Source organism: Nannospalax galili, unplaced genomic scaffold, assembly GCF_000622305.1.
Source record: "Nannospalax galili isolate Female #2095 unplaced genomic scaffold, S.galili_v1.0 scaffold2124, whole genome shotgun sequence".
NCBI classification, from domain to species: domain Eukaryota; kingdom Metazoa; phylum Chordata; class Mammalia; order Rodentia; family Spalacidae; genus Nannospalax; species Nannospalax galili.
In genome coordinates this window covers 407,236-425,646 of record NW_008351698.1, presented here as the reverse complement: position 1 = coordinate 425,646, position 18,411 = coordinate 407,236, and the positions used below count along the sequence as shown (strand labels likewise).

The window sequence follows — 18,411 nt, the reverse complement described above, 5'->3', positions numbered from 1 at the left end:
GGAGAGGGAGAGGAGAGAGAGAGAGAATGTCTATTAAGGAAGTTTGGGTTACACAATGTTAGAGGAATCTGTAGTTAGGCTGCATTCTCCCACTTGTCTTGGCCACCAGGGGGCACCATTGTCCCTGTGTGTCTCTGTGCATTTTAAAGAAGTCATCACAAGGTCATAATGATCTCAAGGCCTGGCCTTCTTTTTTGCCCCTTGTATTTCCCAGGCACTTAATTATATTTGGAGTTTATATAGCTGCTATATTCATAGGAATCCTAACTTTCCCATCTATGTTCAGAAAAGAGATTTTAGGCCTAGGAGTGTGGCTTAGTGGTAAAGTACTAGTTGTAGCATGTTGGGGGCCATAGTATTAATCTCCAGCCATCCGACACAGAGACTGACACACAAACTCAGCTTCTGGGAGATTCCACTTAGCTCCTTTGGTCCTTGGGCTTTCATACTAGCCTTACAACAGTAGATGTCAGGATTAAACAACTTCAAATCTATAAAATCATTTTGATGCTAATCTCTAGGACCGTTTGCCAAGAGGCTTAGAACACTGCTGTCCCCCCAACTCTTCCTGCGATTATTAAAACTCTGAACTGGTTACCATTATGTCCATACAAGAACTGTTCCTTTGGTAACCTCACCCTGAGGGGGAATGCCTTTTGTCTCTTAGAGCACTGGAGTTCAGTCCTCTGATCTACTAGCTAGTCTCTGTGAATAATTAATGAGAGGGGAGGAGCCAGGTCGGACTTTTTGAGGGTTATGAGGAAACCCTCTGTGAGATGCTAAATTGGGAGCAAATATTGATCAGTGAAGCTTTGAAGTTTCTAGGGAGAATGAGGTCATTGCTTCTGGGGTATTGTGTGGCTCCTCTATAAATTGTTTCCTAAGAACTTCCTGATTCCCAAGCCAGAAAAAGAATACTGGGAGGTAGTATAAGTCTAGCTATGAGAAAACTTGGGAAAACAGTTTTCCTTCTCCTTTTCCAAGTCTAGGCCATAAACTACGTCCTTTATAAACAAGGTCTATCTAAACTTGGCTTGCATGGATACTGAGACCTCTGCACTTTGTTACTGCTATGTGGGAAGATAAAAGGATTGTTCACTTTGGGGCTTGGGGTTTATAGATAAGGTGCCCTGATCCTTGGGTCAGCTCCTCTCTGCCCTTAGGTCAATGACAATGATAGGCTTAGGAAAGAACAAAAAGTTCTGAGGTGTTCTACCCAGGGGTGTTTAAGAGTGATGTGGAAGATCACTTTAGATCCTTGGGTCATTTCCAGAGCCATGAGTCTCTGGAAGAGCAAAGGATAAGAGAGCCAAGTAGGAGAAGTGTCCTAGAGCTCTTTGGAAATACTGTGAATGATGGGACAGAAAAGGGCAATGCCTAATGTCTGATCTTGGCTGGACGCAGTTCTACAGCTCCTGATCATGCAGCTAAATGTGATGTTTGTATGGCATTGTGACTGGAATGAGGAGGGAATAATGCCCAGGACCCAGCGACTCAATGCTAGGTGCCTTCACATTAAGGGGACCTTTGTAAGACTTAGATTTCCCAGCCTTAGATACAGAACCTACAGCTTACAAACAGCATTAGATATTTAGGCTCCTATTTTTTCTCTTCTCCGCATAGATCAATTAGTATCTATAAATACCAAGATTCCTGCTGGTCTTAAATAATCTTCATCAAGCAGCTAACTCTGGCATCATCGCTTGTTTTCCACACGTCACCTCTATGGCTATGAAGTCAACCAAAGATATTCATTAAGAAAGCATGCAAAGCAGGTAGGGGGAGTGGGCAGGGATCAGTTGCCGTAATAATTTATTGAGGAGTTGACCTTCAAAAGTCGCGTTCTGGAGCTTGTCTTTCGTATTTTGGGGAGAACTAACCCTAAGTGTTTTAAGGGCAAAGGGAAAAACCAAAGAAGGAAGTTAACTGAGTTCCCAGGCACATCCTTAGACACCTACAATTCCCTCTCCACCCACTTATTAGCCTAATCCTCTCGGTCCAATCCTCCCCGCCACAACAGCTGTCAGTGGCTCAGGTCCCGCCCCTCCTCGGTGTTGGACCAATGGCTGGCCCAGGGCGAGTCCCCTGAGGGGGCGGGTGTCAGGCAGGGGGCGGGTCCTCGCTGAGGACCCTGGGCTGGGCGCCGCCGCCGGGTCTACCGGTCCTCTCACCCCGCTCCTTTCAACCTTGTCAGGCAGTTGGTGCGGTCTGGTGTTCGGCTGCGGTTCCAGTGCTCGCCGCAGCGCGCTCCCTTCCCTTCCCGCCAGGTCCTGGAGTTCGCCCTCCATGGCTCTACTCGCTGCTGCAGCCCGGCTCCTGGGAGCCAAGGTGAGCCACTGAGGGAGGCAGCGCGCGTCCCGGGGTGGGGCCGAGGCGGTCGCGGGCCTTGGGCTGCCGAGCCATCCTACCACACTCGAGCTCACCCGTGCGGGCCTTAAAGGGGCCCGGCGCCTGGCCGACCGCCGGCCGTTGCGGCTGGGCCATGTGCTGCGCGGCCCTCACGACTCCGGGGTCAAGTGAACGCCGCGGGAGGCCGCCTGTAGGCCAACCGCTGGAGTCCCGACCTGACCGGCACCTCACGTCCAAGGTGGAAGCGAAGGGTGAGTGGTCCGGATCGCGGGACCAGAGCCCGGAGCCGCCGAATAGAGGTGTGGCGTGGTGCTGGAATTCGCGAAGAATTGCTTGAGGGAGCGGGGGTGAACAAACGTGCTCTCTCTGTCTCTGGCCCCGCCCGCGGCGGTGCGGATTGTGGCTCTGCTTGGGGACAGCCCTGTTAGTTGCCTGCTGGCATTCTCCAGCGCCGTTGAAGCCGTTGCAGTTTCAGAGTTGAACCTAGACCCTCTTTGTCCTTGGGACTCCTACACTTAATAGGCCATAGGAGGAGCGTGGACGGGGTGGAGCATTTCTGTAAAACTGCTTGATTATCACATATGACTGGAAAGGTGGTTCCACCAGACTGCAGGCCAATAAATGAAGACAGGCGAGAGGTACTAAAGCCAGGGTCACATGATCAACCTCCTACTTGCCCAGGGTTTTTTGTTGGTCTTAAGTCTACCCTAACCAGACTTCCTCGTATTCCTTGGGGCCCTTTAACTTGAATTTGCTGTTTTTTGGATTCTAGAAATACAGTTCCAAGTAATGATACCTCTGATTTCAGTTGCCACTCCTTTGGGCTCTGCATAACTTGGCCACTTAACAGAGACACTGCTGTGCTGAGGGAATCTCAGCCCTCTCATCCAAGCAGGGACAGTCCCACAAACGACCTTGGCTTCTATAAAGAACTTATATTTTCTCTTCTGTTTGAAGCTGAGTGCACTGAGGACTTAGGGTGGTTTTGACTTGTGTTATATGCATGGGTGGCAGATACAAAAGTGAAACCTGTAGGCTTCATTTGGGGGTTCTGAGAACTGAGCAACAGGGTAAAGACCCATAATTTGCGAATCTGGGAGATACTTGTCTTCTTGGCTGTTGTTAGTCCTGCTGCCAGGGAACAGGGTAAGGAAATCTCTTGGGAAATGAAGCAAGTTCTACATAGTGTTTTGGCAGAATAGTGGACCTATAATTAGCTTATTTCAGAGCAGCCAACCCAGACCAAATAGTACAACCCTACAGTGAACTTGAAAAAAGTGTTTGAATTTGTCGTTGGAGTTATCTTGTCTTATAAGGCCATAGGGAGTCTCAGAATGCTTTGGGGATGACTAGACTACCTTTGCACTGTCATTATTGTCTTTGCTATTATGTTAGAAGTGTACTTGAGGATCCTAGAAACTATAGATTAGAAGAAATGTAGCTCAGTGGTCAAGTACTTGCCTAGTATGAACAAAACCCCAAGTTCACTCCACATTGGATATAGTAGTAGTGCCTACATATAATCCCAGCACTTCGGAAGTGACATAGTGAGTTTGAGACCAACCTGGGCTACATGATACCTGCTTAAAAAAAAAAAAAAAAAGTAAGGGGAGGGGTGGCCCTTAAAATCAGCAAAGCCCAGAAGTCAGGCGCTGTGACTCTCAACTAATCCTAACACTAGCAGGCTTAGGCAGGAAGATCATTGCTACCTCAGGGCCAACCTGGGCTATATACAAAGTGAGTTCCACCAGCCTGAAATCCAAGGGTAAGTGCTTGCTTGCTATGCAAGCATGAGGACCTGAGTTCCTCTGCCCAACACCCACATAAAAAGCCAGGTACAGTGTCACATACCTGTAACCCCAGTGCTGAGGACTAATGGGTGGGGCATGAATGAAGACAGGTGGAGCTCAGGATCTTGATGGCCAGTCTAACCTAAGCCAGGAGCTCCAGGTTCAGTGACAGAACCTTTTCTAAAAATAGTAATAATGTGAAGACCAATAGAAGAAGATACCTAAAGTCAACCTCTGGGCTCATTGGTGCATGCACAGAATAGCAACAAACCTATAAAACTGGCAGAGCCTAACTAACTTCCTCAAAACCAAGCCATATGACTGAGAATCTGAGGAGCCTTTCAGCATAGCAGCATTGTTCTTACCTGCCTGAGCTTTCTAGAGTAGCCTGCAGCTTATTAGTTATTAGTAATAGATTTTTTTTACATTTGATATTAAAGTAGGCTTTATTTTTTTAAAAAAAGCAGGATTGGGGCTGGAGCAATGACTCAGCAGTAAAGGGCCCTTGCTCTTTTCAAGGACCTGGGTTCAGTTCCCAGCATCCACATGGCAGATAACAGCCATCTGTAACTCCAGTTTCAGGGAATTCCAATGCCCTCTTCTGACCTCCTTGAGCATTGCACGACACAGGTCCACTTATATACATGCAGGCAATACAGTCATTCACATAAAATAAAAATAAATTTATTTTGAGCCAGGCCTAGTGGTATAGGTTTGTATTTCCAGCCACTCAGGCTGAAGCAGGAGCATCACAAGTTCAAGGCCAGCCTGGGCAATGTAGTGAGACACCCCCCCCCCCGCCCGCCAATCTCAAAATGAAAATTTAAAAATGGCCAGTAATGCCAGGCGTGGTGGTGCAGGCCTTTAGTCCCAGTGCTCAGGAGGTAGAGGCAGGTGGATCTCTGTGACTTCAAGGCCAGCCAGGTCTACATAGTTCCAGGCCATCTGGGGCTATAGGGAGACCCTGTCTCAAAAAGACACCCCCCCCCAAAAAAATGGCCAGTCATAATGGTGCATGCCTTTAATCCCAGCACTCAGGAAGACTGAGGCAGGTAGACCTCTGTGAGTTGAAGGCTAGCCCTGGTCTACATAGCTAGTGAGTTCTAGGTAAGCCAGGGCTGCATAGTGAGAACTTGTCTCAAAAAAACAAAAGAATAAAAGTAAGGAGCTGTAGCTCAGTGATTGTTTGCCTAGAATGTATAAAACTCTAGGTTCTGTCCCTTGTACTGTACACACACACACACACACACACACATTTTGCCTCACTGGTGTATGCCTGTAATTCCAGAACTCAGGAGACTGAGACAGAAACATCTAAAGTTCAGGCCAGCCTAGGGCTGCTTAATGAGACCCTGTTTCTCTTTTTTTTTTTTTTTTTAAGAAGAAATGGAAAGGAAAACAAAGCAACTTTTTGAAATATTTTATTTTTATGTGTATGAGTGTGCTGCTTGTATGTATGTCAATCTGCCTGTATCCTACAATGCCCATGAAGGTCAGAAGAGGGCATTGGATCCCCTGGAACTAGAGTTACAGATGGTTGTTAGCCACCATATGTGGGTGCTGGGAAGCAAACCTGGGTCCTCTGCCAAGAGCAGAGCCATCTCTCAGCCCTTGTTCGATTTTTGAGACAAGGTCTCCCTGTAGCCCCAGCAGGCTTGGAGCTTGCTTGTAGACCAGCCTGGCCTTGATTTCACAGAGATCCACTTCTGCTTCCCAGTGCTGGGATTAAAGGTGTGTGCCATCATACCCGGCTTTGATTTATTTTTATATTATGTGTATGAGTGTTTTGCCTACTTGTATGTAAGTGCAGTACATGTGTGCAATGTTTGAGTAAGCCAGAAGAGAGTGTCAGATCCCCTGGAACTGGAGTTACAGGTGGTTGTTAGGTACCATGTGGATGCTGGGGACCAAACCTGGGTCCTCTGGAAGAGCAGCACCTTCTGAGTTCTTTACAGCCTCCTTGACTTCTTTTTGATCCCCCTAGTTCAGTCTCCCAAGTGATAGGATTACAGGTGTGTACTACCATACCCATCCTAAAGGAAGTTTTGTATAGCTGAGAATTATTCCTTTTAGACTAGGATATTTCTTCTGAGAAGATCAATACAGTTTTTTTTTCAAAACAATAACAATTATTCTTTCACAGCATACTTTTACCACTGTACATTTTCTATAAGCCCTAGTCTGAGACAGGTTTCAATGAAACAGTCATTTTTGTACTACGAAATGAGTTTAATATCCAGAATGTCTAAAGACAAGGCTCTGATCTCTGCATTTACTTTGACTGGCATCTTACTCAAAGTAATGGTGATTTTTTGACCAAGAGAGTGATTATTAATCTAGTATTAGTGGTGGATGAGTCCATTTGTTCTTCCCACTGGCCTTTACATAGGTAGCAGGTAAATATGAATGCATAGGCATAGAGAGGCAGCCAGGACAGGAGTGTGGGCAATAAGAGAAGGGAGCACTGGCATTCCTGGTTTTTAGAATCCTAGCATGCCTCACACAGACACCAGGCTCAGATCTCAACTATAGCCATGCAGTAATTCCTTGTGCCTATGTCAATGTTTTATGAAATGAGAGTTGAATAAGATGTGAAGTTTAAAGCAGTGAGGCAACCTTAGCAATATATCTTTCTTAGCATCTTCTAGTTCTTCCCCTGCTGTCCAAATTCCTTAGTCATCATCACCTGGGATGCTTGTTCATGTTAATCATATTATGATTCAGGAGAGGTGAGATGGGTTTTTTTGGTTCCTTTTTTTCTTTCTTTTTGGTGGTACTGGGTTTGAATTTAAGGTTTCTCATGTGCTAGGCAAGTGTGCTACCATTGAGCTATATTCCTAACCTTTTCACTTTTTTTAAAAAATTTTTTATTTTATGTGTATGCATGTATTGCCTGCATGTAGGTAAGTGCACCCGTGTCGTACAGTGCCTGTGGAGGTCAGAAGAGTCTGTCAGATCCCCTAGGACTAGAGTTACGGACAGTTGTTAGCTGCCATGTGGGTGTGGGATTTGAACCTGGGTTTTCTGCAAGAACAACCAGTGTTCTTAATTGCTGACCCATCTCTCCAGCCCCTCACTTTTTATTTTGAGAGAAAACCTCATTATGTTGACCAGGCTGGCCTTGAATTTTCTGATTCTCCTGCTTCAGCTTCCTTAGTAGTTAGGGTTACAAGCCTGGGCCTGGTTTAGGTTTTATTCATAAATGCTTTGTTTCTGACATAATAGCCTCACTCTGTAAAGCAAATTGACCTGGAACCCACTATGTAGTCCAGGCTAGCCCTAAGCTTGTGGAAGTCCTCCTGCCTCAGTCTCATCAATGCTGGAATTACAGGTGTGACCCACCATGCCCAGCTTTTTTTTTCAGTTTTTTTTTTTTTTTTATTTTATGTGTGTCTGTATTGCCTATGTGTAGGTAAGTGCACCCCTGTCTTGTAATGCCCACGGAGGACAGAAGAAGCTGTCGGATCCCCTGGGACTGGAGTTATGGACAGTTGTTAGCTTCCATGTGGTTGCTGGGATTCCAACCTGGGTCTTCTGCAAGAACAACCAGTGTTCTTAATATGCTGAGCCATCTCTCCAGCCCCCCCCCCTTTTTTTTTTTTCTTTTTTTAAAGGCTTAGGAAAGGAAAAGAGTCTTGTAACTCCTGAAGCAAAATGTTAGGTGCTAAAACTTGATAACTGTCCTAGCAGAAGTGAGGAAATAGTTTTTTATTCCCCCAAAAGTATTAAGGTAATAGTTCATGTATATAATGTATATACAATTTGGTGTAAGATAAACCTTTGTTTAAAGAACAGTAAGGGATTTTTATTATATGTATTTGTTTATTTTGTATATGGGTACTTAAGACACAGCATGTGTTTAGAGATCAGAAGACAACTTTCCAGACTTGGTTCTCTACTTCTATCATGTAGGTTCTGGGATTAAACTGTATCAGGCTTTTTCAACAATTGCCTTTACCTGCTGAGCCATCTAGCTGGCCCAGGAATAAATTTTTTTTAAGTAATAAAAGTCAGTACTTTTTAAAAAAAAAAAAATAGGCTGGAGCCTGGCGTGGTGGCGTATGCCTTTAATCCCAGCACTTGGGAGGCAGAGGCAGGTAGGTATCTGTGAGAGCGAGGCCAGTCTGGTATAAATTCTGAGTTCCACGTCAGCTGGAGTATATGCACACAGCCTTTGCTTCTGTGTCAGACTGTCAGCTCTCCTGAGGGGGTAAATCAAGAACAGAAAGATTTCTGTATGAGCAAGGAGTTGTCATCAGGTAAAGAGGAATCACAATGAGGTTCCAGGATGGTGACTGAAAGCTTAGAACAGAGTCTGAATTATAAGTAGGCAAACATATTGAATCAAGATGAAGGACAACAACCTGACAGTATTTGTTCTGAGAAATAGGACACAAGAAGGAAAATGGCAACCGTGTCCAGGAAGGACAGAGCAGGGCCAGGTCATGATGTATATTCATCTATGTGCCTCTGTCCCTTGAATGTGATATTGTTTGGGTATGCAGAGATTGAAGATGAATTGAGAACAGTAACCTGGGGAGGGGGGAAGGGGCTATTTTCTTTATTTTTTGAAGAAAGATCCTGACTCTGAAGCTTCAAGTGACGCTGTGGAAATCTGAAATGAGGGGATGTCATGAAGACAGCTTTTCTTTTTCTGAGGAAAAAAAATAGGCATGGGCTGCAGGTTTATTTATTTATTTGGTCTTTTTGAGACAGGGTCTCCCTGTAGCCCCAGCTGTCTTGGAACTCGCTATGTAGACCAGGCTAGCCTTGAACTCACAAAGATCCTCCTGCCTCTGCCTCCCAAGTGTTGGGATTAAAGACATGTGCCACCATGCCCAGCTTAAAATTTTTTTTTTAAAAAAGTTTCTTTGAGATAGGATCTCATGTAACTAAGTCTTCTGACCTTGGAAATCCTGATCTTCCTGCTGGGGATTATAAATATACCACCACACCTGGCTTTTATTTCTGTTTTTATTTTATTTATTTATTTATTTTTATTTTTTTGGTCTTTTTGAGACAGGGTCTCCCTGTAGCCCCAGCTGTCCTGGAACTCACTATGTAGACCAGGCTGGCCTTGAACTCACAGAGATCTGCCTGTCTCTGCCTCCCAAGTGCTGGGATTAAAGGCGTGTGCCACCACAACCAGCCTTAATTTATTTTTTATTTTATTTTACTTTATTTTTGTTGTTTTGAGACAGGGTCTCCCTGTAGCACTAGCTGACCTGGAACTCAGAATTTATACCAGACTGGCCTCGTTCTCACAGAGACCTGCCGCCAGAATGCTGGGGTTAAAGGCATGTGCCACTATACCTGCCTTTTCTTTTTATTTCTTCCTATTTTATTTATTTTTAAAAATATTTAATGTGTATGAGTATTATCTGCATTATTATGTAAGTGCACCCATGCCATGCAATGCTCACAGAGGTCAGAAGGGGTGACAAGAGGGTGTCAGATCCCCTGAAGCTGGAGTTATGTACAGTTGTTAGCCACTGTGTGGGTGATGGAGTTCAAACCTGGATCCTCTGCAAGAACAGCCAGTGCTCTTAACTGCTGAGTCATCTCTCCAGCCCCTTATTTATTTTTGAGCTAGGGTCTCACTGTGTATAAATACCCTGGCTGGTCTGGAACTTGTATAGATCCCTTTGTCTCTACTCCCAAAATGCTGGGATTAAAGGCACATGACACCATGCTTAGCATTTCTTTGTTTCTTTCCTGTATACATATTTTTTATTGTTGTTGAGACAGGGTCTCATTGTAGCCCCAGCTGGCCTGATACTCAATAGGTAGACCAAGCTGGCCTCAAATTCACAGAGATTCGCCTGCCTCTGCCTCCCAAGTGCTGTGATTAAAGGCACATGCCACCACATCCTGCCATTTCTTTGTTTCTTAATATGAGTTGTTATTGGAGAATTATGCTGACATTATGTTTGCTCCTGCCCTGGATTGGCATCTGCTGTTGATGATAGTGTCCTGTTAAAATCAGGATCATCTCTCTTAAGGTTTTAGTGTTGGAACTCTTGGATGTATAGGATATACCTAGATGGAGAATCAAAGAAAGATTCTTTCTTCCGGATAGAGAAAGATCTTCATGTGAAATAGTGGTAATAATAGAATGAGAGGAATAAAAGGGTAATAATCACATTGTTGTGTGATTATCCAAGTGTGATTCCAGAATGCAGATGAGTTAACTGATATTTAGTAAGCAATTTGCCCATTATCTTAGTCCAGGAATATTCTTAAGTACTATAAGAAAGTCTTTGCAGTATTCCCTGCATATAGCTCATTGGTCTTTTCCCCCTCTTGGCCCTGTAATATAGCGGTTATCTTATATTTTTCCCATCTCAGCACATTTGAGACCCATAATTTATTTCCATCAATAACAGCAAACTCACTGAGCCAGGTGGCCTATGCTCACAGTCTCAGCAGTCAGGAGGCTAAAACAGGAGAATCTATGCTAGCCTGGACTACATAGTGGTACTGGTCTCAGAAATAAAGCAAGCCAGGTGGGTTGGTTGTGCACACCTGTAATCCTAGCACTCAGGACTCAGAGGCAGGAGAATCACAGGCTGAAGGCCAATGTGGGATACATCACCCCATCTAAATAAATAAATACACAACCTGGGGTTGTGGCAAATGCCATAAGCACTTGGGAGGCAGAGGCAGGCTGATCTCTGTGAGTTCCAGGACAGTCAGGGCTACATAGTGGAGACCTTATCTCATACCAAAAGTAAAATAACAATAGTAAAAGATAAATAAATAACAAACTCTCAGGCAACAGAATATGAGGTTTGAAAAAGGCTCTTAATGGCCAAGCGCAGTGGCGCACTCCTCAAAAGCAGAGGCAGACAGATCTCTGTGAGTTCAAGGCCAGCCTGAGCTACACAGTGTGTTCCAGGCCAGCTGGGGCTATAGGGAGACACTATCAAAAAGACAAGGGGAGTAAAAAAGCCTCCAAAGATTGTGATACACCCTGTAGAGAATCCTGGCTATCGGCCACTAGGCCCTCTCTCTCTCCCCATGAAGGAACTGACCTATGGAGTAAGGTAACTGCCTGGTTCACCTGACAGCTGCTGTTGCAGTAAGGTGATATTGAGTAGCATGCAGTCAGAAGCCAAAACCCTTGCTGCCACACAGGGTTCGGGGAGGAGCTGGGTGGTGGAAGTTCAAAAATGACTCAGAAGTTTGTAATCTGCCAGTCCCATCAGTGAGTATAACCTGAATATACCGTACAAAGCCATTTAGCATTTTTCTGTGGAAGCCACTAGGTGCTGAATGGAGGTGTGTGGCTTGAATGTTACAGTTTTCAAGAATCCCCTACTAACAGTTGTTAGCACTACGTTTGAATGAAAATGTCCCCCATAGGGGCTGGAGAGACCACTGACTGCTCTTGCAGAAGACTGGGATTCGATCCCAGCACCCACATGGCAGTGAACAACTGTCCGTAACTCCAGTTCCAGGGGACCCGACAGCCTCTTCTGTCCTCTGTGGGCATTGCACAACACGGGTGCACTTATCTACATGCAGGCAATACACACACATAAAAATAATAAATAAATTTTTTTAAAAAAGAAAGTGCCGGGTGTGGTGGAGCACACCTTTAATCCCAGCACTTGGGAGGCAGAGGCAGGCAGTCTCTGTGAGTTTGAGGCCAGCCTGGTCTACATAGTGAGTTCCAAGACAGCTGGGGCTACAGGGAGACCCTGTCTCAAAAAGACCAAAAAAAAGAAGAGGAGGAAGAGGAAGAAGAAAAAAGAAGAATGTTTTGCATGCATGTAGGTGCACCTGTGTGTGGGAAGTCAGAAAGAGGGCATTGGATCCCCTGGAACTAGATTTACAGGTAGTTGCCACCATGTGGGTGCTGGAAACCAAACCTCTGTCCTTTTCAAGAGCAGCAAGTGTTCTTAATCGCTGAGCCATCTCTCCAGCCCCCACTTTGTGAGAAAGGGTCTCTTGTAGCCCATGCTGGGCTCAAATTCATATGTAACTGAGGTTGACCTGATTCTCCTGCCTCTGTCTCTCCTGAGTTCTGGGATTATGGCTGTACCACTACATGATGTTTATGGATTGCTGGGAATGGAATCCAAGGCCTCATGCATGTTAGGCAAGCACTTGAGTTATATCAAATGTGAAGAGATGGTTGGATGAGATAATCCTTACCTGTTCCTTTTTAGGGGGCTGACAGAACATGATTGAAGTTCCCATGATATATGATTATGTGTATGAGTGTATTGCCTGCATATATGTAAGTGGACCCATGTTGTGCAGTACCTGTGGAAGTCAGAAGATGGGGTCAGATTCTTTGGAACTGGAGTTATGGACAGATGTTAGTCACCATCAGAACCTGCAACACCCTAATTGCTGCTCTATGATTCTCTGGAAAATAAAACTCAGAATAGTTACAAATACTGTTGTAAAAGGGTGACCCTTCTCTCTATAGACTCTCCTAGAGGTTGCGTGTTGCTAGAAATGTGTTCTATTTTAGCAGCATCATTAAGTAATTGGACAGTTTCCCCATTTGTTTTCTTGGGGACCACTCAGAAATAGCTAGTTAGAGCTGGATGGACTAGATACTCTATGACAGGTGTCTTGTGCAGGAACCCAGGTGGTGTGAAAGAAACTCTTCAGGAAATGCTAGTGATGCTTGATGCTATGGATATGAGAAGCAGAGTTAAAACTCCTGCTGCTGTTTTCAGACTTCCAACTCCTTCCAGGATATTTATGGCCTGATAAAACATTATGCCAGGGGCTGGAGAGATGGCTCAGCAATTAAGAGCACTGGCTGCTCTTGCAGAGGATCCAGGTTCAATTCCCAGCACTCACATGGCAGCTAACATTGTGCCTAATTGTCCTAAGAGGCTAAAGTGAAAGAGATCGAGTTACTGTAACTCCTTGTTAATGCAAAGAAGGAAGGGGTATTACATAGTATTTTGTTTTTATTTCTTTGCAGAATGCATCCTGCCTTGTTCTTGCTGCCCGGCATGCCAGTGCCTCTTCCGTGGTAAGATCTGGACTGAATCATTGGGGCAGTTTGACCCTGGGACAGAGTGTTTGGCAACTACCTGGCTTATTATCTTGAGTCTCTTGGAAGTAGCCAATAATTATTGCTGGGTTTTTTTTTGGGGGGGGGGTTGGCCTTTTTGAGACAGGGTCTCCCTGTAGCCCCAGCTGTCCTGGAACTCACTATGTAGACCAGGCTGGCCTCAGACTCACAGAGATCTGCCTGCCTCTGCTTCCCGAGTGCTGGGATTAAAGGCATGTGCTACCACGCCTGGCTAATTATTGTTGTTTTAAGAAATAATTTACTTGATGGTTTAGTGAGATGGAACTAGCAAATGTTTTGTGTGTGCTTGTGTGTGTTGCTGGGCATCAAACAGAGGACATCACAAGCAAGCATTTTCTCCATAACCCCTCTAAATGACATTAAATTTACCATTAAAGCTTTTTTTTTTTTTTTTTTTTTTTGGAGACAGGGTCTCCCTATAGCCCCAGCTGACCTGGAACTCATTATGTGGACCAGTCTGGCCTCAGTCTCACAGAGATCCACCTGCTTCTGCCCCACAAGTGCTGGGATTAAAGGCATGCGCCACTACACCCAGCTCCATTAAAAATTATTTTAAAGCTGGGCGAGGTAGCGCACGCATTAATCCCAGCACTCGGGAGGCAGAGGCAGGTGGATCTCTTGAGTTCAAGGCCAGTCTGGTTTCCATTAGCAAATCCAGGCCAGCTGCAGCTACAGGGAGACCTTGTCTCAAAAAGAGACACACACACACACACACAAATTATTTTAATTAAATTTTTTTTTTTATTTTTGTGTGTGAATGTCTTGCCTGCATGTATGGATGACCACCACATGCCTGCAGTACTTGTGTAGGCCAGAAAATAGTATTGGAGCCCCTGGAACTGGAATTACAGATGGTTGTGAGCCACCATGTAGGTGCTGGGAACCAAACCTAGGTCCTCTGCAAGAGTAGTCAGTGCTTTTAAATGCTGAGCCATCCCTCCAGTCCCTGAAAAATGTTTTTATTTTATTTTGTTTGATTCTTGAAACAAGGTCTTATATACCCCAGGCTGGCCTCACACTGCCTATCTTTCTGACTCAGCCTCTTGAGAACTGGGATTACAGGTGTGCACCACCATGCCTGACTTCATTTTAATCACTTAAGTTTATGGTTTAGTGCTAGTATACCTTCATATTGTTTTGCAACTATTGTCTCCATCCATATCTAGTGCATTTTCATCTCTACAAAATCAAAGTCTACTTACTGAACAAAAGCCTCCATTCCCTTCTCCCACTGCCTGGCAAATAGAGAAAACCAAATGCAGTCTTCATAGGTGGAAACAAACTGTCTATCACTTGGCTCTTCTCTTTCTAGAATTTGAAAGATATATTGGCCAATATGATACCTAAGGAGCAGGCCAAAATTAAGGCCTTCAGGCAGAAACATGGCAAGACAGTGGTGGGTCAAATCACCGTGGACATGGTAAGTGTTATGATATCTTAGCTGAGAAAAGTAGCCTTGTAATAATGTTTGTACAAAAAGCATTCTGTCCCATACAATGAAATGTTGGGACTTTCAGTATTCATTAGAGAGTACTTGTTCTTTTCTATAAATTTAACAGTTAAACCTAACCTTATCTACCTATGACAAAGATGAATGTAATTTCTAGTTCTGTTCCCAACCTTTCAGCTTTATGGCCAGAACTGTGTTTTGAATTGATGTTCTACCAGTCATCAGGCAAAACTATAGCCCTAGTAAATCCTATAGAACAGCCTTAAAATTTTCAGCATTTCAACTAAGTTTTTTAGCCATTGGTCTCCTTCCCCATAATAGCTCTCATTCCCTTTAGTTGGGAGTATGGAGAAGGGAGGTTAAGAATGGGCAGGAGAAAAGGTAAATACAACTAAGGAAGCAAGCAGAGGAAGAAACATTAAAGAAAATAATTTCTCAACTTAATTTTTTTCCCCCTTTTTTGGCCTTTTGAGACAGGGTCTCCCTGTAGCTCCAGCTGACCAGTCTGGAACTCACTATGTAGACCAGACTGGCCCCAATCTCACAGAGATCCGCCTGCCTCCCAAGCGCTGGGATTAAAGGCGTGTGCCACCATGCCTGGGTCAACTTAGAATTTTTGTTGTAACATTAGCAGCCTTTTTGCTAACTTTCTGTGTTTAGTTCTTTAGTAATTGCACTCCCCAGAAATCTCCTAAGTGTGATGTTGAGAGTGAGAGAATAGATTTCCTCTCCTGGGTTCCATGAACCTCTAACAAGCTCTAGTCTGAACCATTCTGATGTCTGGTTATATCTTTCTTTCTTTTAGATGTATGGTGGCATGAGAGGCATGAAAGGACTTGTGTATGAAACATCAGTTCTTGATCCTGATGAGGTAAGACACGATTGTGTCCATCACTAATTGTCATTGAGTTTACTGACCATGCAAACCAATTTGAAAACCACCCAGCACAGTAGACAGTGGGTATATAGAGACAGAATAACTGAAGAACAAGTTTGCCTTTTTTGTACAAAAGCAGAAGTAAATATGTGAAGAGTTGATCTTTGAAAGTTCTGTGTGATTTTTTTGTTTTGTTTTGTTTTTTCTCTAACTTTTTTTTTTGTTTTTTTTGAGACAGGATCTCCCTGTAGCCCCAGCTGTCCTGGAACTCACTATATAGACCAGGCTGGCCTTGAACTCACAGAGATCCTCCTGCCTCTGCCTCCTGAATGCTGGGATTAAAGGTGTGCGCCACCATGCCTGGCTTTTCTAACTTTTTAAAAATTACATTTATGGGGTTGGATAGAGGGCTCAGTGGTTAAGACCACAGAAGACCTGGGTTCAATTCCCAGCATCCACATGGCAGCTAACAACCATCTGAAACTCCAGTTCCAGGGGATCAGACACCCTCTTCTGTCCTCTGAACGCACTGTAAGACACGGGTGCACTTACATATATATAGGCATAACACTCATACACATAAAATAAAAATAAGTAAAAAAATAATGATAAAATAAGTAAGTCTTTCAGAAAAAAAACTTGTGTGTGTATGTACGTGCTTCCACAGGGCTATCACATTGCAGGCAGGAATCAGTTCTCTCCCTCTGCTGTGGGTCATGGGGATCAAACTTAGGTCACCAGGCTTAATGGCAAGTGTCTTACCAACTGAACCATCTCACCAGCCCTGAAAGTTCTCGTTCTACCTTGTGAAAGTGTCTGATATGAGACTTACAGGTTATTAATTTTCTTTCTTCTCTCTCAAAGGGCATCCGATTCCGGGGCTATAGTATCCCTGAATGCCAGAAAATGCTGCCCAAGGCAAAAGGTGGGGAAGAACCCCTGCCTGAGGGTTTATTTTGGCTGCTGGTAACTGGACAGATCCCCACTGAGGAGCAGGTACAGCCAATGAGATTGGCCCTTCCTATTTCCCTTCTTTGCCCTTGTCTAATCTTAGATACTTAATCTTTATCTGCCTATCTGCCTGTAGGTAGTACTTTATAGGACCTTGCAGCGAGGGGAAGAAATCAGCAGAGTTCTGCTAAATAAGTAGATTGTATTGAACACTCTTGAAGTGTCTTTTTCGTTTGTTCAAAAATATTTTTATTGATCTAAGAATTTCATACAATGTATTTTGATCATAATCATACCCCCACTCCTCTTTCCATCCCACCTCACTAGCCCCCCTGACTTCATGCCCAATCTATTATTGTTTGGTTTTTTTTGTTTTTTGTTTTTTGTTTTTTAAGGGGAATCCAAAGCCGCCTTCTGACTTCTGCGGCATGCGGCATTGCATGACATGGGTGCACTCACATACACACATAAAAATAATAAATAAAATATTTTAAAAAAAGCCTATCAAATCTACTCTGTGTTTCCCAAAATAAACCAGTGAGAGAGAGAGTATAAAAACCTAACAGACCAACAAAATTATAGTCTTTTGACTCTACTTTTTATTGGTTGGTTGTTAATCTCCCAAAAGCTAACCATTTATTCAAAGGTCAGTAAATAAATATTTTAGGGTTTTCAGATTCTGTTGTTGAAGAAAAAAAACAACATAGACAATAAATAATCTACATGAGTATATTCCAGTGGAAGTTAATTGTGGACATTGATCTTGAAGTATCTTTACCCAGGTATTATTGTTCTTTTTTTTTCTTACTGGTGTCCTGAGCAGTATCTCCTTTTCCATAGGTGTCTTGGCTCTCACAAGAATGGGCAAAAAGGGCAGCTCTCCCTTCTCATGTGGTTACCATGCTGGACAACTTTCCTACCAATCTACACCCCATGTCTCAGCTCAGTGCAGCTGTTACAGCCCTCAACAGTGAAAGTAACTTTGCCCGGGCCTATGCAGAGGGAATCAACCGAACTAAGTACTGGGAGGTAGGAAACTTGTGTTGGATGACATGGAGTGTGATGGGAATTCAGAGGCCATGAATGTGGAGGGAGAAAGGGGAATGTAGACTCTTTAGAAAAAGTGCTTCTCCAAGTTGTACCAGAAGCTTAACAAATTTTCAGAAATGGGAACTATATAGTGCATATGCTTAGCATGATATGGCCCTGAGTTTAACCCTCAGCCCTCAAAAAATGTCTTTGTAGGATGGTACACTTGTTTTTTGTTAAAATTATAAAGAAAATAGAGCATTTTTTCCTCAACCTTTTTGTTTGTTTTACATGTATTGATTTGTTTATTTTGTGTGTGTGCACCTTGGCCTGGCATGCATATGGAGACCAGAGGACAGCTTGCAGGAGTCATTTTTCTCCTTCCACCCTGTGGGTCCCAGGGATCAAACTCAGGTTGTCAAACTTGGTGACAGGCACCTTTACCCACTGAGCCATTTCACCAGTTCCAAATAAGAACTTTTGAGAAACCTTACAACAAGCACCTTAATCTACTGAGCCATCTATCTAGCCCTCCTTTTTGTTTTGTTTTAAAAGATTTTATTTATGTGCATGTGTTGTATGGGTCCAAGGAAGCCAAAAGAGAATGTCAGAGACCCTGGAGCTGTAATTACAGGAGGTTGTAAGCCATCTGATAATGGGTGTTGGGAGCCCAACTCAGACCATCTGGAAGAACAGCAAAACCTCTTAACCACTAGCTGTTTCTCCAGCCCTTTTCTGTTTTCTTTTGGGTTTTATTCATTGTTATTCATTTGTTTTTTTGTTTGTTTTTTATGTGTATGACTGTTATGCCTGCATGTAAGTGCCCCCATGTCATGCAGGGCCCGAGGAGGACAGAAGAGGCTGTTGGATCCCCTGGAACTGGAGTTATGGACAGTTGTTA

At 43.9% G+C, this 18,411-nt stretch overlaps 1 protein-coding gene across 1 annotated transcript in view; it reads left to right on the top strand.

Moving 5' to 3' along the window:
* Nucleotides 1–2,118: 2,118 nt before the first annotated feature.
* The window catches only part of Cs (citrate synthase), a 26,089-nt gene continuing 9,796 nt past the window's right edge, over nucleotides 2,119–18,411 (top strand). Inside the window, exons 1-6 of the mRNA XM_029553867.1 lie at nucleotides 2,119–2,328; nucleotides 13,090–13,140; nucleotides 14,516–14,623; nucleotides 15,459–15,524; nucleotides 16,395–16,526; nucleotides 17,322–17,510. Of these exons, the coding sequence (XP_029409727.1) occupies nucleotides 2,287–2,328; nucleotides 13,090–13,140; nucleotides 14,516–14,623; nucleotides 15,459–15,524; nucleotides 16,395–16,526; nucleotides 17,322–17,510 (588 nt within the window). The 5' untranslated portion in view covers nucleotides 2,119–2,286. The remainder of the gene's footprint in view (nucleotides 2,329–13,089; nucleotides 13,141–14,515; nucleotides 14,624–15,458; nucleotides 15,525–16,394; nucleotides 16,527–17,321; nucleotides 17,511–18,411) is intronic.